Genomic DNA, 26,190 nt, shown 5'->3' on the forward strand with positions numbered 1-26,190 from the left:
ACAGAGACTTATTCAGCCAAATAAGTCTATGCACTAGGACAGTTTGTTTGTGGGGTCTTTTGTTTTGTTTTTATAAAAGCCTAATCAATGCACTATTTCTGAACCGCATTTTAGCACTTTATTTAGGGGATTAATAACATACTATGAACTGATTTTGTTGAGACTTCCTGCAGGTTGTGCAAACGTTTTTGTCCATGTAAGTGGTCATTTGGATTTCAGTAGGTAGACCGATACGCAAATCACTGCAAAATTTTGTGTCAGGAACTAAAAATACAGCCTGTCAGTATCTATTGTACCATAAGAATGATAGTATGTGATTTTACATCTGTTTAGTGTGCATGTATTGGCAACAATCATATACAGAGCATATGTTTTGTCAAAAAAATGAAGAATTAAAAAGCAAAAAAATTTCCCTACTGATTTTCCTGAACAACTATTTTTATTTTTTTTAATTGCTTTTTACCTGCTTGGCAGAGAAGTTTGTCAGATCTGTGGGATTGAGCGAAGTATAATGTGTTACTATCCTAAAAAAGAATTGTAATTATAAAACGTGACAGATAAAAATTAAGAGGAAATTGCTTGCAAAAATACTTACATCTGTCTTAGATTTGCGAAACAAATTGAACCAAGACTGAATAGGAAAGCTAGGTCTTGCCTATATTTTACCTTATGGAGAAAAAAAAAATTACAAAGTGATAGGCTGGTATTTTCTTTCTAAGTTCTGCCTTGCTAAGAACCAGCCAGTACACTTTCCTAGGAACTAATGAAAGCTGGATCTAACTCTTAGGGGATATGTAGTGACTTGTATTCTAAAGCAACTGCAAAACTTAAATTCAGGAGTTTGTTCGTATTTATTCTAAAGTAAAATGAAGAAGCCATGAGGTGAGAACAAATGTGCTACATATTCAATTTAAATTCATTTTCCATTTTGAGATGAACAGATGTTTCTGTATGGGTGAAACTCGAGGCCTGGGCGCAGAATAAGCTGCGCCCATCTTTTTGTCCCTTCTGGTTGCTCTCAGTGGGACCTGGGTGAGATTAGACACTGTCCAACAAATTCAGCTGTGGTGGCCTGTGATAGGCGCAAGGTCCACATCCTCAGCTGGGCTAGCTCTTCTAATGAGCGTCAGCTCAAAGGATGGCTGATAAGTTTCTGAAAGGTCTGGGGATGTGAGGTGGGATGGAGACTACAGTGGCAAAGGGAAGATTGGTAGTATCAGGTCTCAGAAAATGGTCTCTTTTCCTTTCTTTTATTGCCAGATGTAGTGTCCTTACTCATTTAACATTCTTTTCTCATTTACTTCAACAGTTAACCCAGAGAAGGGACTGTTGGGGTGGGGAATACCACCACTGCTGTTTTGACATTTTAAAGACTTGAACAACTGGCAACTGTTTTACAATCACCCTAAAGTTGGGGATATTAAAACTTGGTCAAAGAAAGGAGTCCAAATTTTCTCGTGGAGCTTACTGCCATTGTGTATCATTAGTGTGTGGAGTATCTGCGTCCATCTATCATGCATTCGCTCTAGCTGTTAGAGCATCTTTCTACCCCTCTGTCAAATAAAACATAAGTGATCATTATAATTTTGGACAAGCTCATGTTTTTACATTGATACTTTGTAGTGTATGTATGTGTACACATACATGAAAAGAGATATTTATTTCTGTGGGTGTATAAAATACATTTGTAGATGTTTATTAAAATATAAGAGTGTTCTTTTGAAGCGCCACTGTCTCATGTGGGGAAACAACACCTTTGACAATGTGATGATATCCAGCATTGTTTTGGGAAGGTTGGGCAGTGAGGGCTGTGTTATCCTTTAATGCAAGTGGGTTGCTGGTCTGGCCTTTGAACTCCGGTGCAACCTGCTAATGCTTGATTTTGCAGAAGTGATCAGAGAAGAGCCTGCAGTGTTATGACAACAGACATTTGAAAAAGCGGTGTCAGAGTTTTCCTGAGAGAAGCTGCAATTTTACTACTGAATTGTTGATACCTTTTAATGTTTTGAATTAGTAAAGAGTTTCAGAGATGGGTATTTTAGAGGGAACAGTAGGAATATTTTTGTTACTTTTCAAAGGAATTGTCTCAGAAGAGTTCAGCTTGAGAAAGAGAACCCAATGGGCAGCATTTCCATTGGGGAGCCTTTGGTGAATGTTAAATCATTTATCTTTTTCATGGTAAGGTAAAGCCCTTCCATGCTATTCAAGTTTAGCATAAAAAAGATCTCAGCTTCTAATCCATGGAGGTTAGTTTAACTATGAGGCATAAGAAAGTGAATGAATTATGAAACCTCAAGTTTCATACAAATTTTCACAAAACCCTTGTAAACTGGGCCTATAAGTTTGAGTGCATTAGTTCTTTTCTTTGTGAAACTATAATGCAATAGCTAGCTAGGAAATTAGTCTTCCAATAGGACTCTATTACAGCTCTTCTTTTGAAAGCAATAGAGGCAAATGTAGGAAGGTGTACATTTCCTAAATTAACAAGAGCCTAGAATGAGGGGGAGCACTACTAGCCATGAGTCACAAACCAGACATATAATTTATGGCTTGGAATACTCCGAAAATACTGCATTTCCTTGATAGTGGAAAAATTGTGGTTCAACATGCTGTTCAGAAAATAAATTGTACAGAAATTTCCTTTAAGGAATCAGCCAGTTATCCAGATATGAAGGCAGAAATTGCCCCCAAACTGGAAGTAACAAAGAGCAGCCAGAAATTATGATGGATTTTGTGTTTGTCTTGCTGGTATCCAGACTTGTTAAGAATACTTCTCATGAGAACCCTGAATTTGTTGAGGAAATAAAATAAAAACATTAATGATATGCTTTATGTCTTAAATGCAGGTAGTGCACTGCACTACACACCTGAGCTTGTTCAGGTTGTAATGAACAACTCTGGTGTTAGTTGTATGCACTCTAGATTGATTTAAGCATAAGCCACATGACTACTCGCATTCACTGTGTGTTTTTTGCTTTGCAATCTGGTCCAAAGGCCATTGAACAGAGTAATAATCCTTCTATTGACTTCAATAACTATTGGATATGGGCTTTAGTGCACTTAAAATATGCTAAGGATATTTAATTTAATCTCCATGATTTTCAGAAAATATTTTTTTTGTTATTAATGCCCCCAGTAAATGACTACAAATAATAATTCCTAACATTCATACAGTATAGTTTATCGCCAGAAGTGAACATTCTGCATGAAACAGAGTTAATATCAAATAAAAATTATATTTATTATTATGTGACATGTAATAGAAAATAATCTGAGAATCAGTTACCTCCAACACAAAAATGATTGAAAAACTCTACATTCAAATTAAAATACTGATTCCCTCTGTGAGGATCTAGACAGGAATCATTTAATGCTGTGATGTTGAAGTGTTACCGTGATGATATGTTGTCAGTACTTTTTTTTAAAAAACAAAATAAACAAAACAAACAAGAAACTTTTGCTTTCTGGAAAGTAAGCTAAATGCACCCTGGAAGTCTAGCTGAACCAGAGGTGAAGGCATTTGGTCAGGCATTTTTCAATACTTGGTTATTTCCTATGGGCTATCCCATAAGGAGTTAAAGTGTTTGGGGAAGGAGGAAACAGAACAAGTATGTAAGTGTTTAGACTTTGCATCATAATTCTTGCTGGGCCCTTAAGCACAATGGAATCTCCTTGTTTTAAATTGGGGGTTGAACAGAGAGAGTCTGGTTTTGGCTGCTGCCCAAACAGCTCATTGTGCAACTCAGTTGAAGGAGACTGCTCATATACAAAGACCTTATTCTTGGCTTAGCTAGAATATAATTTTTGCCACTAAAATGACCAACCTAGGGACTTGGTGAATAAAAGTGATTCGTGGTTCTCCACAACTGGGATTATTAACTGTGTCAGTTAGGAGCACTGGCAAAATGTATATAGGTGAGAACAACATTGAACAGTTAATTTTTAAATCACTGCCTTAGTGCAGTGGTAATATATGTTACAATCCCTGAGAATGGGAAAAAAGAAACTTGCATTTACTATCTTCTTTTTCAACATTTTTTATGACATGTGCAGTACTAAGGAAAAAAAAAAATCTTTCTACAATATTCTCATCTCCTGACTAGTTCAGCAGTGGGTAGTATAAGCAGATATTTCAGGAGAAATCCATGCATGGATTTTTTTCATCACTCAAACTTCTACTTAATACTTCAAGAAAATTAAATCAGTGGCATGGTAGGGTACCTCGTCAAGAAATGGAGTGTGACACTCTCTAACCAAGCACAAGCTCATAGTGATGCCTTTTCCCATCTTTATGACCTAGTGTTGAGACATCTTTGGACTGTGGCACTGCTTGCTGTAGTGAGTGAAGAAACACCCCAAACATAAGGAGAAGTATAGTTGGCTGTATCCTGAAGTATCTTATGTACACTGCAACTTGGTCATGTAATTCCAGACTGTAGAAGTTAACTGTCTGCTTGAACAGGAATGACAGTTTTGCTTTGTTTTTTATCCTTTGAGTCTTGTAAATTAATAAGCATGGGGAATAAGATGTTTTTGTTCTCTGCTGGTCATTTCAGTGGAATATAAAGGTCATAAGAAGGCTGGTACTTTTTGTCTCTGTGGGGTGAGTTAGAACAGAAAGAGAGAGGAAATTAGCTGCTTATTAATTATAGCTTCCAGTTTATTTGTCCAGGTTTTTTACAAGTGAGAGGGAAAAGGAAAAAGAACAAAAAAAAAGCACTTCATGCTTCATAAGAAAAAGTATAATAGCACTGAAACACAGATGAGTCAGTATTTATTCAATAATTACTGGAATTCAAAGAAAAGCATGATTCATAAATACAACCAGCCTGCAGACAATGGAAGAATCCTGATAGTTAAGAATGTGGCAATCATGTCTATTTATGTTCTATAAGAAAATATTTTTGAATGATCTTTTATTTGAAGCTACTGTAGCATTTGAGTGGGTAGAAGCTTTTTCTTTTCTGGATTCAGACGGTAGATAGCTCAGGTCAATCTAAAGCCTCTATAGAAAAGTAATTGGAGTTACACTGGAGTGAAGAGTTTGGCGCTGTATGTTTATTACAGACTACCCAGCTTCTATTTATGGCAGGACTATGGGTCAAGGGGCTGATAGAGCAATAACATACTTAAATAAACTCTGTGATTGCAATTCAAATGCTCAGTAGCCAGTAATTGCACGTTCATGTTTTGCACGATATGAAATGTACAAGCCCAACATCTCTGACATAAACCCAGCTTATTTTGCTCCTAACATCCATAACTGATGCAATTTAAACACTTCTCTGAGAGCATATTTAAGAAAATGGGAAGCAGTATACAAGTGTTACTCATGCAAGCCTGTTTCAAGAGATTCTTTGAACACAGTTATTGATAGGTTTTTCTCACATAACATATGCAAAATGTAATTGAAATTAAATTAAATGTCAGCATGACACCATTAAACAGCTAACATTTGCCATCTTCTAAGACAACTATTCTGAGCAGTAACTTGTAATCGGAAATTTACTCACTCTTCCTCTATTTATTTTTTGATATTTTAGACAAATAAAGGCGATGCCCTTGCAAACCGTGTGCAGAACACACTGGGAAATTATGATGAGATGAAGGACCTGTTAACCAACCATTCCAACCAGAGCCACCTTGTAGGGATCCCAAAGAATTCTGTCCCACAAACACCCATTGACAAAAATGAACAGAACTTTTTCCCAGAACCAAGAAACAGGATGATCCCATCTCATCAGATTAGTGGCCATTCATCGACATCAATGCCTCCGCCTTCTTCATTGTCATCTAATTCTACTTTGCTACACAGTCACCAGAGCAGCAGGAAGTCGAGGACAGACTGGTCACGTGGTGGTCACAACTCTAGTGGGGCCCAGCCAAGCCAATCCAGTAGTCAGCAGAGTCGAACAAAGCATAGTTCTTCTCACGACCAGCCACAGGGCAGGTTTGAAGACCTTTATAATTGTCAGAGTGAGCAGCATAAAAGTGGAGGAACTGAGGAAGCAAATTCTATGGCAGCATCTTCACATTCGAGGAGGCATACTCATTCAAAGTTAGCACCTGGAGAACATACTTACAAAGAAAACAGTCATTCCAAGTCACCCACAGAGCTTGAATTTGTAGGTCATGGTCCTGGATCTCCACTTCCTTCCACTTCTTTGTTATCTGCGAACAACGGTCTTTCGACCCAGAACTTCCCACCAGGGCTTCACTGCAAAAACAGCATGGTCCAGCAAAAGCCTACAGCATATGTCAGGCCTATGGATGGTCAGGACCAGGTACCCAATGACTCACCTGAACTGAAACCTCCGATAGAAATTGAGAGTGGATATGGAAATCAGTCCTTTGGAACACTGCTGGAAGGAAAAGTGAACACGCCTAGTTCGAAGAACAAAGTACCAAAGCTCAACATTCCTCCTGTTAGTGAAGTAAGTAGTTTAAAATATTTCTCTCTAGTGCTGCTTGAGTATTTCATGCACTGAATATTTTTCTCTGGAAGTATGCAGTTCCATTTCCTGGAATTACAGTCTAAAACATTCCTTTTTTTTTTTTTTCTAGAATGTGCATGACTACTTTTGGCAAAGTTTATTGTGATAGTTCCAGTAGCAATATTTAATGAAGTTTTTAAAGCGCAGTTTGGAATACTAACATTGCTTGTTTCTGATTAATATTAAAAGGCTAGATCTCTTTTGGGTGTAATATGTTTATACCAGCTAGAATTCTGGACAGAGACCTCCAATATCTCAGTTCATCAGCAGTTTTCAATCTTGCATTTTTTAGGTAGGAGCCAGTTTGATAGGAAGATTGCTGTTTTAAACTCTAAGGAATAACTGCAGTGTTCAAATTTCAGTGGTACTAAATAGTTCTACCAGTAAGGAGTTTATTTGCAGAGTTTGCTAAATTCCTGTTGCTTTTAATGGAATTAACATGGCTTAAGTTCGGAGTAACGCTTATGAAAATGTGTCCCATTAAAGCTTTTATGCATTTTGAAGAGCTTTTAATATTGGGATTCAGTCCCAATCTCTGCTACCAACAGTTTAAGCTGTCGAATTTTGTATTGCTGGTCAGTACAGTGCTCCTCTGAGGAACATTTTAGTTGGTTCGTATTTGTGTCCATTCCAAGCACAGATGTATAATAAGGATACCAACTGAACTATTCATACTCTGTATAGTTTTTCTCTTATTCTGAGTTTTTTCTAAAGAAGTAACCTTTGCAAGGTAGGTTTATAGTGTACATATGAGCAGAATTGCAATATGAGTTTTTCATAGCTTTCTGTTTTCCCCCAAATATTTCCCTGCTTGGTAATATTTTTATACTAGGAATGAGGAGTAATGCATTCTTAAACCACTTTATTGCAAAAGGTCAGCTTTTTCTATTGGAATAATTGTTTCAAGCCAATAATTTGTTTGACTATTTAAAAACTTGATGTTATTTATTAACATTCCAGGCAGCAACAAAGACTGATGTGTTTTGCAGTAGAGCTTGGAATAATTTTCTGGGAACTGCATCTGAAAACAGTAAAAGGCCTATTTATATCAAGTGGAAGCTGAGGGTTGCTTGCAGATGGTGTTTTATTAGAAAATGTATTTGTTAATAAACGTAGCTTTGTACAAGATTACTTTACAGATGTTTCTGTTTATTTTTACCTTAGGTTAAAAATCTGCTGATGTAGAAGGCTTCATAGTCTGTTGCGATTTGTCGCTAGCATTGTTTGGCAAGTAAATAATTGCATACAAAGGAAATAATGATGTTGCAAAAGCAAATACATTTTTTCACTTTTGCCATCTATTAACACTATGAATCAATAGAGGCACTTTAAAGTGCAGCATTAGTATGAGGTATTTTTGGAAATAAAGTGTACCTTTTGCAACTTGTATCAACTATTGAGAATGCATTTTTTCTTTCTTTAGTTTTTGAGTGAAAACCTGGTACTGTTGAAATCAATTGACTTGTTAGCAATTATTTTGGGGCACGGGATTTTACCCAGAGTCTTTCTGCATAGCTCTAAGAACCTCTGATGTGAATTGTTGGTTTTGGAAAGGTTCCTATTTGCACAGATGAAAAATTACATTGTGAATTTGTTGCTATAGCTGCTTTAGTTTATATCCTATGTCGTGAAAAGTATAGGTGTATAATTAATTTCATTTATGTTCAGATAAATGCTAAACTCTAGGCACTTTAGAAATGAATGCAGATAATAATCGTGTATTAAGAGCGAACAATAATCTGAAGAGGGAAAGAAAACCCAAAGCTGTGTTAAGGTGATGAATAACTTTCCAACACAGAACATATGACAATAGCCAGACCAATGGGCCCTTTACAGGCAAATCTCCTCCTGAGTTGGGAGGGTTTTTTTGCCTGTATCAGGACTGTGAACTTTGGCCCTCTGTGTTTTTCCACAGATGTGTATCCTGAGTTTGATTTACCCTGCGTTCAGCAATAAAACTCCTTCCAATCCAGCGTTATAGATAACTGGTTTAGTTTAAGCTTAATCAGAACTGACAGTGCACACCTGTGAAACCCATAACCTTTTCAGAATGGCTGCAGTGAGTGGCTCTGTTGTAATCTTTATACAATTGATGTGGAGGCTTACGATCCTTCAGTGGTGCTTATCAATTTATGAACCTTCCCTAGCCACCCCGAGCCGTAGTGATCTGCTTGAAACAATTTTGCTCCTGCTCCATGGGTTTCCATCCTAACACTGTTCCAGGTGGTGGTGGTGATCATCTTCATGCTAGCAGTAGGAAAGTTACTTCTCGAAGGCATTTCTCCGTAATTTGTTCTGCGTCTCTCCTGTATCTTGGAGTCCATTTTTTTCAAGTGGCTGAATGTACACATAGAGATTGTTCACCAAATGTTTTTCTCTCAAAATTTTGCATGCTCATAAGGTAAGGAATTCTGTTAAAATTCCTAGCTGATGGTCCTGCAATAACAGCATCTATTAGGACATGTAAAGTTGGAAAAGACCTTTTTTTGCTATCTTGAGGGGGAAGTGAATAAGTAACCAAATATTTGAACAAGCAGATTTAAAAGATGGGTTCAGACCGATGTGGAAATATGGTCTCATTTATCATGGCTTAATGGAATAGGATGTTGAGTGCCCTGGAAGCATTCTGCCATGTGTAAGGAAGTGATTAATTTTATAACATAATTTGTGTCACTTGAGGTGTGGCTCCAAGAATCTTTGTTCGTTCGCTGGGCCCAATTCTGCCCTCAGAGATGCCCATCCATCTTTCAGCTCCTCTGGAACGGACAACATTGTTAATGCCTTGCTGCTGGCATGTCTCCACTGTGCAACGGATTGTGGTTTAGTGATTTCTGAGTTTGTAGAAATTCATGGTAAGTTCACACAGACTTACCGGACGGGGTCAGGAGGTAGTGTTAGCAGCACTTATGCACCTGTGGACTAATCCTTGCCTCAGAGTGGATGCTGTCGTGTGATTTCCAGACCTTGACTCACCCCACGGAGCTAGTTCAGACCTGCCTGCGCTATGAGTGGCTGTTTCTGGGTGGGCAATGGGAACAGCAGAGCCCCTGTAGACTTCTTTATGATTTTGTGATCCTTTTGATTTCTTAAACCTTTCTCCTCTGTTTTACTTATCAATATTGCTTTCTAAGGGTGAAGGTAAAACTTTTTACCGTTTGGTGCCTTGAGTAAAACCCAATGAAACAACTAGCACCCAGGCTTGCCAGCCTCTGAGATTCAGAAACTGGGAAGCAGACCTTTCAGAACTGGGAAGTCACAAGGCCATCGTTTTTCAGGAGGACATTCAGAAATACACCAGACATCATGACATAGAATTGATAACAAGGGCCTTGGAGCTAAAACAGAAAAATTGACAGAAAGCCTCAAGCTGTAAACATTATTTCCTGTTCTTTTCTTATTGACTCATCTCTTTATTCTACATTTATATGCATACTTACATACTTATATATATATTAATTTTGAGCTTGCATTTAACATTTGGTGAATTGTGGCAAGCCTGGGACATTGCAAAGATCTTTTGTATTATGTAGCATTCCACCTACTTAAATTGTGTGATGGCAGATGATTGTTAATTACCCTTCAGAGAACTGCATAGTTAAATCCTTTGCATTTCTTGAAAAAAGTAGTGGCTAGAGACCACAATAACAGCTGAACCTCTCTCTACCGCATTAAAATCCAGAATCTTGATACATGCATGTATATTTAAACCTCTAGGAATCAGATGCTTACAAATTATTTCAAATTGACTAACTCGGCAGGAGGTAGCTGAAAGAAAGCCTGTACTTTTCAGGTTTGGCTCAAACACAAATTACTGAGAGTACTGAGTAAAGCAAAGGGGTTTAAGGTCTGCAGGAATATCAGAAGATGTGTTCCTGGAAAAATTTTATGTGCAGTTCTCCAGAACAATGCATGGATTTCCAATCAATGTTTAGAGACAGGAAATCAAGGGCAATTGAGATAATGTTTGATTGTCAAGGCAGAGTTTTTAAATCTTACTGCAAAATTGGCCTCATGTTCCTACAAAGCAGCAAATGCTTGTGTACCAAATTTTCACAAAAATACAAAGCTAGGAACAAATCCAAAAGGCCTACAAAATCTATGTCACCACCCACTTAAGTAATAAAAAATGGAGATCTTCTATTTTCACTTTACTTCTAGGAAAATATTTTGATGGGTTCAGTATACTGCAGAGTGATAAGCTTCTGTTACGTGTTTCAAATCATTCTGTTATCGCTGCATGTATTGATTAGCTTAGTACTTTCTAAGCTAGCTATAAAAAAGGCTGCTCTCTTTCTGCATTAAAGAGCAAGAAAAATTGACAGGTAGATAACCATATTGATTGAACCTAAATAGTAAATGCAGGAGGCTTATATATGACTTACAAAACTATAGGAACCAAAGCCAGTTTAATATCTTTTTTTTTTTTAATTAAATGGAATGTAGATGTCTTTAATTAACCACCCCCACACCTTTTTTGATATACATGCTACTCTAGTTGCCAGCTATAGTATATTACCCATAGTTGTGGGCAAATCACTTTTTTCAGATGCAAGCTGTAGCTGTTCCCCAGACTTTGGGCTCTGAAAAATGGACTGAATCATGCATTAAGCTGAAATCCCTTTGCTTGGTTCATATTTCAAAAGTCTGAGGCCAGAAACAAACCCAAAGAGCAGTATTTCTTGCAGTATTACAGGTTACCGCCATATGTTTTTCATTTGTAAATACTGTGAGAAGTAATGTTCTTGTGATACTTCTAAATGAACACCATATGACACCACTCAGCTGAAGACCTCTTATTGTGGCCTTTGTAAGGCTACTGTCCGATCGCTTGGACAATTGCTAGCAAAGCTGTTTTGCAGCGATAGCAAGAGGACAGCTTGCCTGTTTAAAATCAAACATTAACAAACATAGTTAAGGCCTGATTTTGAATGACTGTGACCAATGGGACCTTTCCATTTCACATAAGGCTGTAGAACAGGGCACCTCAGCTCTGTTGAATAGGTGTGGTTAAAAGATCTGACCATGTGTATTTAGTTTGGGGAAAGAAGGTTTAGATACTTCTTTCCTATTGTGCATTTGTTAGTGGGGTTTTGGGTTTTAAGCTACTCCTTTTCTTGCTGGGAGGAAGAAAAAAAAAATCTCAGTGAAATTCAAGTACCTCTATTTATGAAGAGTCAGTCTCTTCAAAAGTGGTTTGTGTTGTTGGTTTGGTTGGTTTTTTTGGGTTTTTTTTGAAAGCTTTTTGAAATTCTCAGTGCCAAAGTAACTGCTTATGAGTGGCTTGTTATTGGTCCAAGCTAATTGTAAGAAATACTGTTATTCAAATGGTGTAATGTGAAATGCCACAAAGCAAAATGACCTCAGAGTCTTTGGGGAGAGTGGTAGAATATTAGGATTTGTTTTGCTTGAGCAAAGACGTGGAGGCATCATTTAATGGCTGCAGCGGGACTGTAGGGTGTATTCATAACTCTGCAAATAGATTCGGCGTGTGACTATGGGACAGGCGCTTTGGTATTTCTCAAAGTCATTACAGACAATTTAATTTGTACAGGTGTTTTAATCAAACAGAAGGCAGGAGTCTTTATCAATACTGTTCTCATTCTGATTGGTGGTCCTCAGTGCTTTGGTGCACTGCACCCCTGACTACAAAAGGGGATTATAATATTTGCTCTTCATCCTTAGAGGAATATCATTCAGATATCTGGTGGGAAAGTATTACTATGGCTGCTTTTCCATAGATAAAACTGGATCTTTTCTGCTTCTTCCAATTAAGGAAAACATCACAAGCCATATAAAAACAGTGTTAAGTGTTGTGACTGGTAGTGTACTTTTTGAATAATAACCAGGAGTTGGTAAAGCTAATTTTTTCAGCATCTTGTTTCCATCTCTCTGGCATGCAATTGCATGAGGGAGGATGCTCTTGGAATTCTGATAGTCTGCTTAGTTGTCAGCTAATGAAGGTGTTCTTCTAAGACCAGTTTAGCAGGTGCAACCAAGTTGGAGCCTTTGCACTATTTGGTAATACTTTTCTGGAACATGTCCTGCTTTAATAAATATAATCTCTGTGAACTGTAAAACAAAGAATGCTCATGTAAGAAAAGATACGGAAATGCCGTTTTCAGGTACTTGAATTTTTTATGATGTGTGTTTTCACTCTGGGCTGTGATCAGCCCTCAAGTGAACAGCATGCATGCTTCCTACTGAGGACAGAATTGGCAGGTATTTGGGTATCAGCATTTGGCCTTCTGTGCTAGAATGAATAGCCATTTGTAAACTTCACCATCAGCTGTGTTAAATATTATTTTATCTGACGCGAACCTTTAAAGTAACAAACAGCTCGTTTGAAAGAACCTACCTGCATATTCACTGCTCTTTCCTGTCATAACTTTCAGGTATTTTTTCCACAAATTATTCTGTTCCTTTCTTTGCAGAGAGCACAGGAATTACAGTTTTAAATCATCTGATAACACAGAAGGCACGTGTGTTTTAAAGTACAGTCAAGAGAGTGTGCACAGATTTTTTGCATTGGCAATGACAGCTGTTGTGAATCATCACTGGGACTGAACCTGGGGCTTCTCAGGACAGCCTCTGCTTCTTGAGCAAGAGCTTGGACTCTTGCTAGTAGCTATAATTGGCTTTCTCCCTGGGCAAGTCATTTAGTGAATATGATGAAAACGTTACATCCAACAAGCACCTGTTAAAAGTATAAAAAGAGGCAGAAAGAAAATACAAGCTAATCAGTGGGCGTAAATGTAGACTCAGAGAAGAAAGTTGTAATCCTGGTGAAAATGGTAGTCAGGTAGAAAACTGGACATTGCTTTATCTGGTAGGCATAGATCAGTAAGAAACAACTGGAATGCTTTTTTGCAGACGGCAGGAATCTGGGTGGCTGAATGGTGTGGAGGCTGTTGTTATTAGATGTTGTAGAAGCAATAGGAAACCAAATACAAACCACTGTTCAGATGCTGTGTTAGCAGTCGGGACTGAAGTACGGCTAGCAAAAGGTAAAGCGAGAGGGGTAGTATCATATATTATCAAGCAGAATGAAGATTTACAAAGAATATTGCAACAAGTGAAATAAGGCCTAGGGAAAGAATAAGAAGAAAAGGTTACTTAAGCGAGTGAGGGAGATGTAGGTGTGATCTGAACATACAGCAAACCTTTGTTCAGCTTTCAGTAGGAACATGCTGACCATGAAGCAGAGTGGAAGAAGAGACAGTGGAAGTAAGAACAGGGAAACTGGACTCACCGTAGGGCAAAGGGGAGCTACAGTACTCAGGTATAGTCATCTTTCTGGTGGGAAATGCAAGAGCAGAAATGTTTAACTGTTCTTAAGCTCATCAAACTCCATCTTGTGAAAAGCTGTATGCAAGATATGAGCAATTATCCCAAGATCCTGAAGGCAGCCACCTCCTGCTCTGTGTTCTTGTATTTTTATATGCATAAGATGCTTACTTGCATGCATACCTCTGGGTATTTTGTATGCTTAGTTTGTTGATGTGCAGAGTTATAGTCAGATTTTAAACCATTAGAGGAATACCATATGAATCATATTTGTAACATACCTTCAAAGTGTGAAAATCAGAGGAGGGTCTTATATGAGCATGTCCGGCTTTATGGCCAGAGCCACCCCACTATAGGCTGGTAGCTCTGATTCAAGTATGGAAAAGCATTTAGGAGCTGCAAGTGAAAACATCATATGGGAATACTTTAATAAAAAAAACAGAGTGAAAGAAAGTTGAACATATAACTTGGCAACTCTCCATGAACTGCAGATATAGGTTAAAGTTATTTAGTTGGCAGGCAATTGCTAGTGTATTAGCAATGTTGGGGAAAAAAATCTAATTTCTGTATTTTGGCTTGTGCAGTAAAGAAATTCCTCCCACATAAATATGTTCATTTCACCTTCTGGGAAGTAAAGAAAGGAAACTGTAGCTGCAGTCTGTTATTTAATCTTCCTGAAATTAGCATTTGGTGCTCAGGAAGATTGAAAGATTTAATGCCAATGCCTTCCTCAAAAGAAAGGAATGACACACCACATATGTTTTAGTACTGGTTAGACTGTTAAATGGAATTAATCAAAATCCATGTTAAAATATTTCCATGTGTTAATTAGCAATGGTTTGGAACATTAAAATACATATTGGCTTGGGAATAAATTAGTGAAGAAATATCAGATTGAGTTTGTGGGCTTTTAATTGCAACATAATATACTGTGTGTTTTAGAAAGGTAAATGTAAATACACTCCTATGAAACGCTGTGGCAATGTGCTTTTAAAAACGGTGTAATAAAACAATCTAAAACAGCCTTTTGTTATGGCAGAGAAAGTGATACCATTTCCCATTTTAAAAGAAACATTAAATCGTTCCCTCATATAATAAAGCAAGAGAAAAACAATTTTAAAATGCCGAGAGTTTCATCTCAGGCCAAAGGAAGTTTTAAAATTTCTCCTTTGAAAATCATGATGATGTAGCAAGTACCAACACCAGGTCTCCTGTTGTGAGTAGAAGAGTTGACTTTTGCCTTTCGATTCCTGCTGGGTCACTGCAAAATTTGTTTCCCATTCCCTCATGCTGAGTCTTGAAAGCAGCAAAATAGCATAAATTTAGTTAAGTATGTAAATGAGACTGAACAAATGGGTATATTCACACTCTTAAATTAATACACACAATGAAGATAGAGATATCTATGGTAGCATTATAGATCCCTAACTCTTCACGGAGAATAGAGGGCATGGTTGGCCCACAGAGTAGGGAGGATCTCCTTCTCTTCCTAGGGAGGGAGTGACCATTCTTTTCCATGACAAAAGAATATGTAGAAAACACCTCCAAGAGGTTTTCTGAGGTTGCGTTCCAAGGCTGGTCTCCCACTATCACATTGGTGAGCGTGATTTTGTGTACAGCTGGTGGAGGGCACTTACGAAGAAGGTAGGTGTTGATCTTACTTTTTTTCTATGGTTGTTGTTCAAGCAGCCATCTGTAAAATAACATGGAGTGTAAATAAAAGATTTGGGAGCAGAGGGAGGAAAAGGCAAGTTAAGTACAGATTCAGTCACTTTCCAAGCTAATAAGCCTATTTTATTTTGGATTCATATAAAGATCTCTGATAGGAGTCATTGATCATAGGTGTAAGCCTCAATCCCCATTAATACTGCCAATTAATACTGCCAGTCTAAACATATTTCAGTTAATATATGCTGTTTTCCCTTGCACGCTTCCTCAGAATAATTTCCCATTGTTATATCCCCCAGACGTGTAAACTCATTGGGTTATATTTCACTGAGCTGCAAGCTGTGACACTTAAATCCACAAGACAAGCTGGCAATTACTTCTGCTGTTTGTAAATATCCAGGCACCCATTTACATTTGCCAGTATTTTAAATATCAACATTGAGATAATTCTTTCTTAAATATGTTAAAACCCTGACGTGTACCCTTTGTAAACTTAAAAACCCATAAAGATCTGCAGGTCACTTGGAGGAGTCAGGATTTGGATTTTATCACTTGCACTTTACCCTGAATGAAAGATCTCATGTCCTGGTCAGTAACCTACAGCTGTGGGGTTTAATCCTTTTTGATGCGAAGAAACCCTGATGTCCATGTCATTAGAACCTAAAAACTTCCCAAAAATATATATAATTTCTACTAGCACATGATAATGGCACTTGAATGTGCTTGATTTTTAGCCTTGCTTTATATCCAGGATTAGCTTTCTTAAGTGGCTTCCTTATGAAGTCAACTTCACGGTATATTTTGCATTGGGAAGAAAGAGAGATTGTAACATCTTCCCTTTCCACCAACACATGCAGTTACTCATTGACATGAAATATGGCACAAATTTAGCTAGGGAAATATTAAAAAGAGTAATTTTTATTCAAAGCAATTATCCTAGCAACCACATCATTTGCAGCACAATACCATGATCGCAAAGGTCACCATTTAACATGGTTTCATGACGAGGACCACGCATTGTGGTGTCATAGACCACAAATGGTTTGCAGATCCGAGTTTGCAAATTAGGGATTTAGGGCTTTGCCAATATTTCTGAAAGAAAAACTTTACCATTAAACTTTCCTAAGGTCTGTGGAGTCACAAAAGGCCAATGAGGGGATATGCACTGTCTGTGCCAACGGTTGATGATTTTGCATTGTTGTAAATTATTTCTTCCACCACCAGATGGAAGATGAGTGTGCAGAGTAGGGTGGTGGTGAGGCTGCATTCAAAAAGTTTCCTCATGTAAATGCAAATAAATTTAAATTTAAATACCAGTAAATTCATACTTTAAACTACTGTTGTCTTTTCCCCTCCTTGTAGTGGAGTGATAAACTACTTCTTGCCAGTTCCTTTAAATGTAAAATAGCTGATTCACTGTACTCTAGATAAACAAAATAAACCAGATTGAGGAGCAGACCCTTCTGTAAGGGGTGTAGAGGTGATCATAAAGTACAACCAGGTTAGGTCTGTCTCACCCTCTGATGTTGGCATTACTGTGCAAGTAATCCCTATAATTCCACATGAGGACTAAGGCTTTCTGATTTTGAATAGAAGCAGCAAAACTGGACCATAAATGACTAGTCTGAGTAAGACTGACTTAGGACTAGCAGCAAGAGTAGGATGTAGCAGGAATACAGAGAATTACTGCTCTTCAGAGGAGAAGAAAAAAAAGCATTTGCAAATGCTGTTTTCGTAAACACATTTTATTAAGATGTAAATGCACCTGCATTTCATCAAGAAAATTGTTTGCTACAATTTTTAATATACTTTGATATATTGAATAAATTTGATTTATTTTGATAATATTTTTTCCTGCTTTTATTAGTATTCTACATACTTTAAGTGCCTAGCCCCAAGTATCAGATCTTGTGAGAGATGGCCTGTTTACTTGTAATTCTCATCCTACCTTTTCAGAACGAGTATTTTAGCTATAATGAAGACTTCAGATAATCAACCAGATTTCAGATGTTTAGCCAAATCAGAAATATCATATTACTATTGACTTTGCTTGGCTACATGAGCCAGGTGCTAGAAAGAAAAAGGGTGCATTTCTGTTAGCATTTTAGTTTATCTTAGGAGAACGCTTTGGAAACAAATCTGATCTTTTTGGCTCATTGGGGAGTGGTTTCAGGATGTATGAACTAATTTTCTTTAGCTTGAAAGGAAAACAAGAGAAGCTCTGCAGGGGTGCCTGTGACGTGCACCAGGTGCTCTCTGATGCTTAGGATAAGTCAGACTGGTGCCACACAGCCCATTCTCTTGCCTCCTCTTCCCCAAGATGCACACAGTGTGTTCACTGCCTTCTGGCACCAACTCTTTCTCTGTACAGATAGACTTCTATTGTGCTCACTTAGTAGCCTAGATAGGGCTTAGTTCTGTGGCATTGGGACAGGTGGTGACCTGGGATAAAATTAACTGTCATAGTGTTATAGAAATGGTAACTGACTTCTATAGCTTGCCTATAAGCACTGTAAACCCTTGTATGAGCAGGTGGCAATAACGGAGAAGACCCTGCCTTCTCCACACCATGGGCTGAACCTCTACCAGGGACAGCCTAAGTCAAGCTCTTTGAGAAGGGAAAACTTCTGTAAGTGATGGAGGCAACTTCCATAACTAAGCACTTTAAAAGCGAGCTTATTTTTACAGCCTAGCATGGGAGATTTCCCATAACAAATCTTCCATGTGGTTTCAGAAGTGGGAGCCCAGAACAATTCTCCATGTTCTTGGCTGCTCCAGTCATTTTGGTTTCTAGGGTGAAGCACATGTCAGGTCACTGAAGGACAGAAGGGAACAGAGGCATGAACAAAGAGAGGGATTTCCCCTTTCATTAGCCACAATAAATATGTTCGTTCAAGAACAAATAGCTGGAATAAGAAGACGTGCAGCTCTGATACTGAAGAAAAGGCTATTTTTCTCAAATACATAGGAAATACCGTTCACAGATAAACCATTTCAAGGACTGTTCTTTAACAAGACCAAGTTTATTTGGGATACTGACTACGTAAAAGGCCCTGTATTTAATTATTTTTCCCATTAGCTATCATGGGGCACTGCATGGTGAGTAAAGATGCGATTGCAGCAAGCTGGGCTAAACTACTTCAGCACACTACAGTGCTTTACTGCAAGCTACCTTGGCCTTTGGTGCTGTCAGAAATCCTTACTGAGTGGGATTTCCAGGTCTAAAGTCAACAGTCGGAGACAAAAGAAGAGATGCTATCTCTGTGGCATGACCTTAATAAAAAGTTTGCTTGAACATGACTCCCTTATGATAGCAAACCTGTGTATAATGGTGAGAGTATTTATTTGGCACTCTCCAGGATTACCCATGGTGTTTTGTTGTAATTGTGGAGAGAGAGAGAGAAGTCCAGAGAAAGATCAAGCCTGTGGCGGTGGAGCGTAGTGGGGGTACTTCCATTGTTGTCCCATGTAGAGAGCTGGCACAGGGCACAGAAAGAGAAGTGGGTTTGCTTTCACCAGTAGACTTGGAGCCCAGGCTGAAAGCAACTCTATAAGTAAAAATGTGACAGTTTGTGTTGGCAAAACAGGAGACTTGATCAAGAGCAGCCAGAACCGAAGGCATGAGCTCCAGCAGGAGCCTGTGGCAGAGGACACGGGGGAACACCTAAAATGTGCTGAGGGTGCATTTCCTGACTTTCCCAACTGCTACAGCCTCTGTCTGGGATCTTCCAGAACCAGGCCATTTCTTCTTCATGGGGTTCTTGCAGATCTCTTCTTACTCCCCTTTCTGTGGCTACCTGTTTCTTCAAAGTTCAGGAAGCAAAGTTGACTTCTGCACTGTGTGAACTTGAGTTTTTTGCAGACATTATAGATGATTGCTTTTCTGGCAGTGATGTCATCAGTTTGTTTTCTGTGTGTGTGTGCAAATGTACAAACCTAGATGTAAAATTATAGATCAGCAGGTACCTACAGTCGTATGACCACTTAGATCTATATCCACTCTTGCAATACAGAGGCTGAACAGTTTTTCCCTGGCACAATGCTGTGGTTTCATAATAGCTCGCACATGACAAAAGTGGAAAGGAATTACATATTTTGTTGCCTCCTCTCCTGTGAACATAAAGCCACGTGGAGATCTTCATTGCATCTGGTTTCTGATTTTGGCCCTGAATACAGACAAATATCACAGGCCCAAACAATTGTTGTTTTTGGTCCTCCCGCCAAAAGTGAGACCCAAGGGAATCCGTTTTCAGCTGAATGCTCTGTGTTCTGTTCAATGCTTAAATTTACTGGCATTGCTTGCTTGTCTCTTGCTGAGTGGGATCACACAATTACTTCTTAAGTTCCTCTTTGTTCCCCCAGCTACTTTCACACTTAGTCCCTCTCAAAATGAAGCAAAATCAGCTTTGCCCAGAGTGCTGGTGTCCCACGGCTCCCAGCACTTACTGTTCCGTCTGCCGTGGGGCAGGGTGTGGGTCTGCGGTGTGGGAGCTGGAGGAGGGAAGGTGGAGAAGAGTTTGACTTGTCGATCACAGTGTAGGGACAAAAACTGTGTGCCTCAGGAGCTGGAGGACAGGAAAGGAAGACAGTGCAGTCCCTAGGTGGAAAAGCACAAAAGTGAAGGCATGAGTGCATGCTTTAGTGGATGTGACAGAAAGATAAGGGCCTGAGAAGGGGAAAACTGCAAGGGAAGAGCAAGGCAAGTATTTACAGGTGCAGGATGCTGGACTCTGGCTGCCCAGAAGAAGCAGCAGCAAGAGTGCCCACCTGGACTAGGGAAAACCTGGAGGATATTCTCTTGGCTGACTTCTCAACTGTCTTAGCCTCTTTACTATGACTTGTCTGCACTGTTGCGGGGAGTAACAGTGACCACAATAATGTGTTATAATGTGTTTTTAGATGAGATGACTAATGCATCCACTGTAAGGAGAGGTAAGCTGACCAGGAGACATCTGCCCAACTCCAGTTTCCTTTTCTATACCTTCAGATGCATGTTGCAAATAGCTGTGGCTGTGATAGCAGCACAACCTGTACTCTATTGTCATAGGACAGCCTGAACACTTTAAGTGAGTGCTAGGTACCCAAGAAGCAATCCAGAATCTTCTGTTAGGAAGCTCTGAGTTAGCAAGCTGCTCTTGAACCTTGAGGTGATGATAGTACACCATGTATAAGGTGTAGAACCAAAGCTTCTGTATTGTATGTGTATAAGAGAAAGTATTCAACTGTGTTCTCCCACCATTTTTCATGTATTTTTATGGTGGTGATGGCTGGACTTTGCATGTGGATTATTGTAATCCTACATCCTTGTAGCAAAGTCTTACTTTGGATTGACTGTCAAATCGGGCAAAGAACATAGCAGGTATTTTGGAACAGTGTTCTCCTTTGTGAGTGATTGCTTTCTGTCTGCTCTGAGGAAAAAAGAAAAAGCCACATGACTGCATTTACCACAGCTCTGTGTCTGAGCTAATAAACTGTGCTGAGAACTTCAGCTCAGGTTTACACTTTTTTTTTTCTCCAGCCTGAAACACAGGCTGAGATAACTCAGGTCTTCTCACAATAGACAGCACAAATATTCCCTGAAGGGGTTCCAAAATTTTCAAGGCCTAGATAGCTACAGCAAGAGTTTGTATGTGCGTATGAAAATATATACAATATAGGATGTGTATAAAGCCATTTGAAAATCAAGCAAAATGTGCGCATGGCTTTATTGAGAAATATTATCTTGAAAAAAATATTTGGAAAAGTAGTGTTCCTTTTTTTAAAAAAAAACCACAAACACAAAACCCAAACAAACAAACAGAAAAAAACACCAACAAAAAGCCAACACTGGGATTTTTGCATGTGGCTGTTATGCAAGTCTCCTTAGAGATTACCTTTGACACTGGGCTTTTAAAGTTGCAGCATCTTGTGTAACATGCTTGCACAACAAGCGCTGCACTTCATAGGCAGCAGGTTTAGACCCAAGGCAGTAAGCAGTGATGACTGCCACTGACATTGTCTGCAGCATTTTGTGAGAATGTTCTGAACCATTCCAAAACTGAATGATAGAAAATGGAGTAAAGGAGACTGCTGGGAAAAAGGAAAAAAAAAAGAAAAATCCCCACAGCACATCAGTCTTGCACATTTGGCTTTAAGTAAAATAGATTTAAGTAATTATTTCAAAATCTGGTGTCTAAGCTTTTGAATTTATTTAGTAAAAAGGAAAAATCAATGCATTTTCTCCAGGAGGATCAATTTGTGCTTCTGCCAAAGTCAGTGCAATTTTTATTTTTGGGTTCAATGGAAAGATTTTTTGGCCCTTTATAATTAAGGTTAATAGATGAAAAGTGCTCTACACTTTTCCTCCCTGTCATACATCGATGCCTATTCTACAGTGTGCCGAACAGTAAGACCCAGATATGATCTACTCTTCTGCAGAGATTTTATTTTTAAGGACTGAATTCAAACACACTCTTGCTTATAGAAAATTTGTCATTGACTTCAGCAGTGTTTGGATCAAACCTGTAAAAATAAATTCAGAAAGAACCACTCTGAAATTAGCACGTACAGGTGACAACTGCATTATAGATTGGACTGGACTGAGTATTTGTGCTGTGTTCCTATGTAGCACGTCAGAACACCACAACTTTCACTGAAACAGGCTCTTGGGAAAATAAGTGGAGACATTTCCAAATACTATAGCAGCCTCAGTATTCATACATAATAAACCCAGCTTCTGTAAATAACTCATTTTATCTGTCAAACATTGTAGGCACATATGCCACATTAACTGTCACTGGGGTCGTAAATAAACAATGTATCTGTCTACACATTACTTATGTCTGGGGGGAAATGAACAAGTACACAAGAAAAACAGTAAGGAACGTATTTTAATTGTAAAATAAAATGTTGGTGTTGCTATAGCTAATTATTTTAGATACATCTGAACTTAAAAATACAGTTAGTAATTCAACACAAGATGCAAATGGGTAATATGCAAACAAATTCGAGTTAATAATGTATCCAGTATGTATTTATCAAATGCATGTATACTCCCAGTCATTCAAGTACAACTCGGGGCACATTTTGACTCTTTATTCTTAACGCAACAGAAAACAGCTCCCTCACCGAATGCACAGGCAGAGTTTGGAGCCACAGGAGTGTCTGTAATGGATGCTCTGTTTGACTTTGTAGCTGGAATCTTCTCACAATGGCATTTGCAAATTTGGCTCAATTCCATCAGAATCAATGGTGTTTTCTGTATGTAACTATATAGCATTTACATTTGGGTTCAGAGTGCAGGTCTGGATTCTGGTTTACTGTATATCAATGAGCCAAACGAATCTCTTTAACATTGTCACAATGGACTGTCCTTTCTAATAGTCTGATTACGTGATTTCTGCTTAGCAGTCTGTGCTGTACCACTTCTTTGTGATTGTGTATAGGCACCAGAGATAGCAGGAGACTTCTAATGAGATGCCAAAATATCAGGAGTCTGCCTTTGACCACTGGAATATCTTGGTTGTTCAGATATGTTCTTACACTTTTAATTTTGTTTTCTGTAGGCAGCATTGTCACTTAAATGACCAATTTCCTAGCCTTTCTTAAGAATAATTTCTTTCTTTATGTATGTTTGAAAACAAACAAATCCAAAACAAACCAACCTACAGATTCCCTTCAGTCCCTTATAAATTTGTTGTACTTTTTTGAGGGGAGAAAGTTCATCAACCAGCTGGGTATGGATAAGGATAACAGGCTTGATTTATGATAGAGTAAAATTAAGTTAAGTTCTGTCTGAGCCAAAGTGATAGTAGATCTTATATTGTTAGATGTTACTATCATTATTAATTATAGAATTATTATGATTTAATGTCTGTACTAACTGCTAATACTGCAAGAGAGACAATGCTTTAAAACAAAACAAAAGCCTTTATAAACTCTGTTGATTAGCTAAAATTCACCTTTTATATTAATAGTGTTTTACCTAAGCTAATGAGCCAGAATATTAAGATTTAAGACATTAGTGCTATTAATGTAATAGCTAATGATGATGAAACTCAGCCTTTAGGTATTTCCATGGATCTCTTGGTAACTTATGAATGGGCAGAAGCTGACCCTACATTTTTTGCTAAAACACCAAAATACCACAATAAAAAACAAAGATACAGTTAATACTGGGATGATTAAGTCACAAGGTAGTTACATCTATGAAAAAACCCATACTTCTGCTTGGCATACATATAGCAAGAATTCATTGTGTGCATCCATGTGTATTTCCTTTCACATTTTTAAATATCTGATAAGTTGTTTTCCACTAAGTACAACATTGCAAATGGCATGCTAGAAAGCACATTTGATCTGTAAGGAGCTCTTGTTGCTGGATTTAAACAGCACAGCAATGAGAAGAATGCCATTGCAGACACCTCTTGTTAACAGCCCTTCTGACAGTGCTTAAGTTCAAATTAACTGTTCTGAAACTGAAATTAGAGTCAAATCTGATGTGAGCCAATTTACTCTGGACAACAGTCATGGGCAATGAAAAGTGTTCTTCTAGACTGCTGTTTAAATCGGATCACTATAGCTCCCTCGGTGGGAAAGTAGTGCAGAATAACAATGGCCAGCAGCTAAATGTAATTTAATTATTGGGTTTACATATTGGTTAGTTCCTGCATTGTTTAAAAAGAAACATTTTCCAGCCAGGTGTACAATGTCTGGCCAGTGTTAGAAATCATTATAAAAAGCTGGAGGAATAATAGACTGATGATCTAACACATTTAAATTAAGCAAGGTCTGATTGTTGAATGTTGAAGGGTGGTGAATTCATTCCCATTGAGGGCTGACATTTTGTCCTTTTTGTATATTGCATTGTTAGTGGTATAGTGCATACAGAAATATGATGATGAAAAGCCTGAAGACTTGGGAGCTTGAAAATAAAGCTTCCTTGGGGTTGAAATACTTCATTAGAGTTGAAATATCTGCTGTTTCACGCAGCAGTTTTTCTGGTTGAAATCACATGGTAAATTTGAGACCATCCATTTAGTATTTACAAACCAAAGGGAAAGAGAACTAATAAGATGTCAGTCCATCTTTGTCTTTCATCTGTCTATTAGACTTTCTCGTAGCTGAAAGATACTCCAGGTTGCTGAATGTAAGGTGGTGTAGGGCATCATTGTTCTAGTACTGCACTTTTTTCTCCAGGTTCCTTCTTCTGTATCATAACAGCAAAATTCCGTATCACATCATTGTTTGATATGAAATTGCTTGATAGGGTGTGATGACACATTCATATTGTGTTAGCAGCATAATTTAACTGCTCCATTTTTTTAAACCATTTGCAAAAGCGTCTGAAATGTGTGCATTATAAAATAGGGTCATTACAGCTATGGTTGAATTGGCATTTCAGTAATAAACCCTTTGTAGAGGGCTAGATGTTAATGCAAATCTTTTATCATTATAAATATGAATCAGTCAGCAACAATATGGAGTGACTTCAATAAATGGACACTGGAAAACCTGATTTGCTGAATGCTGATACTGCGGCTCTCAAAACCCTGACGTCATGCCACCAAAATGATTGCCACAAGTGGTACAAGTCAAGAACATAGTTTGTTTGTTGTTGGAGGGAGGAATGCTACTCACAGATCAACTGGCACCATAGGTCAGGGGTGGCTGGCATCTGCTGTGGAAGGAGACTGAAATGGATTGCCATCTTCTAAACATAGCCTGTCTGTGCCTGTTTCATACAGGTGCCAAAGCCCATCTCGTTTTGTGCCTCTGTGGCATTGTGGATCCAGCCCTCTGTCTTCACTCAAGTGAAGCCTACTGCTATGAGTGTCTCCCAGTGAAACTGATACAGACCTTTGTGCTCTGTTACAGAAGAATGTTTTTCATGCTGTGTTGAGAATAGAAGTGTCTCTGTATTGCATGTAGAGAACTGAACAAAAAGATTTGTGTGCCAAAGCTTCTTGTCTCATTCTTTTCCTGCCCTTTCTTTCCAAGGAAGTTACTTCAGCTGTGCTTTTCTGAGAGATAAAAGACATCCCCATGAGAAAGTAGAGCATCTCCTGCTGCAAAGAGGAGGCTAAATGCTGATCTCAGGTTTGGATTTGAAGTAGGTTAGTGGACACCTGAAGAATGCTTCCAGGTGTAGTTCTCTGAGAGCATGAGCCTCATGTATAGTTCCATATACATTTTCCTTCTCTTCTTCCTGAGGCAAGGGATGGGAGGAGCAGTTGCCTCAGCTTCAGCACCAAAGCTTAAGGTCCTTCTTTACGGAATTTAAGTGGCTGCATTGACTTAGGCTTTATCAGGATTTAGACCTTTGTGGAGTACCTTAAAAGCTCAGGAGGGATATGTCAACATGACTGGATCTGACTCACAAAAGATGAGACTGCATAGGTGGAGTGAAGAAAGGGGATGGCTGTGGATCCTGCCTACAAAGGGTCATAACAAAGATCAATAGAGATAGGTATGAATGCTCCTCCCTCCGTTAAGAAGTAGTATCACATATACCTGTCAGTAGTTATGCGTTTTCTGGTGTTGCTTAGGATAAGGGCCTCTTTTTCTGCCGAGTTTCACTAGTTCCATTTTATGCTCTGCCCATGGCACCAGGTAGTAAACTCACAAAAGCATGTTTTTACTGCTGAACTTTTTCAGTGTACTACTTTGTCATTTAGTAGCCTTTTGTAATCCATGCCATATTCTCCTGTCTTTTGTAGTATGATCCCATAGCACTGGACGTTGTAAGACTTGTGGGACAAACAAG

The 26,190-nt window shown here is 38.5% G+C and overlaps 1 protein-coding gene across 2 annotated transcripts in view; it reads left to right on the top strand.

Moving 5' to 3' along the window:
- The window catches only part of AFF2 (ALF transcription elongation factor 2), a 351,165-nt gene that overhangs the window by 90,353 nt on the left and 234,622 nt on the right, over window positions 1-26,190 (top strand). For both annotated transcript variants that reach the window (XM_056360134.1, XM_056360135.1), the window contains exon 3: window positions 5,544-6,434. In XM_056360134.1, coding sequence (XP_056216109.1) covers window positions 5,544-6,434 — 891 coding nt within the window. The remainder of the gene's footprint in view (window positions 1-5,543; window positions 6,435-26,190) is intronic.

The sequence above is a fragment of the Falco biarmicus genome, chromosome 14, assembly GCF_023638135.1.
Source record: "Falco biarmicus isolate bFalBia1 chromosome 14, bFalBia1.pri, whole genome shotgun sequence".
Taxonomy (NCBI): domain Eukaryota; kingdom Metazoa; phylum Chordata; class Aves; order Falconiformes; family Falconidae; genus Falco; species Falco biarmicus.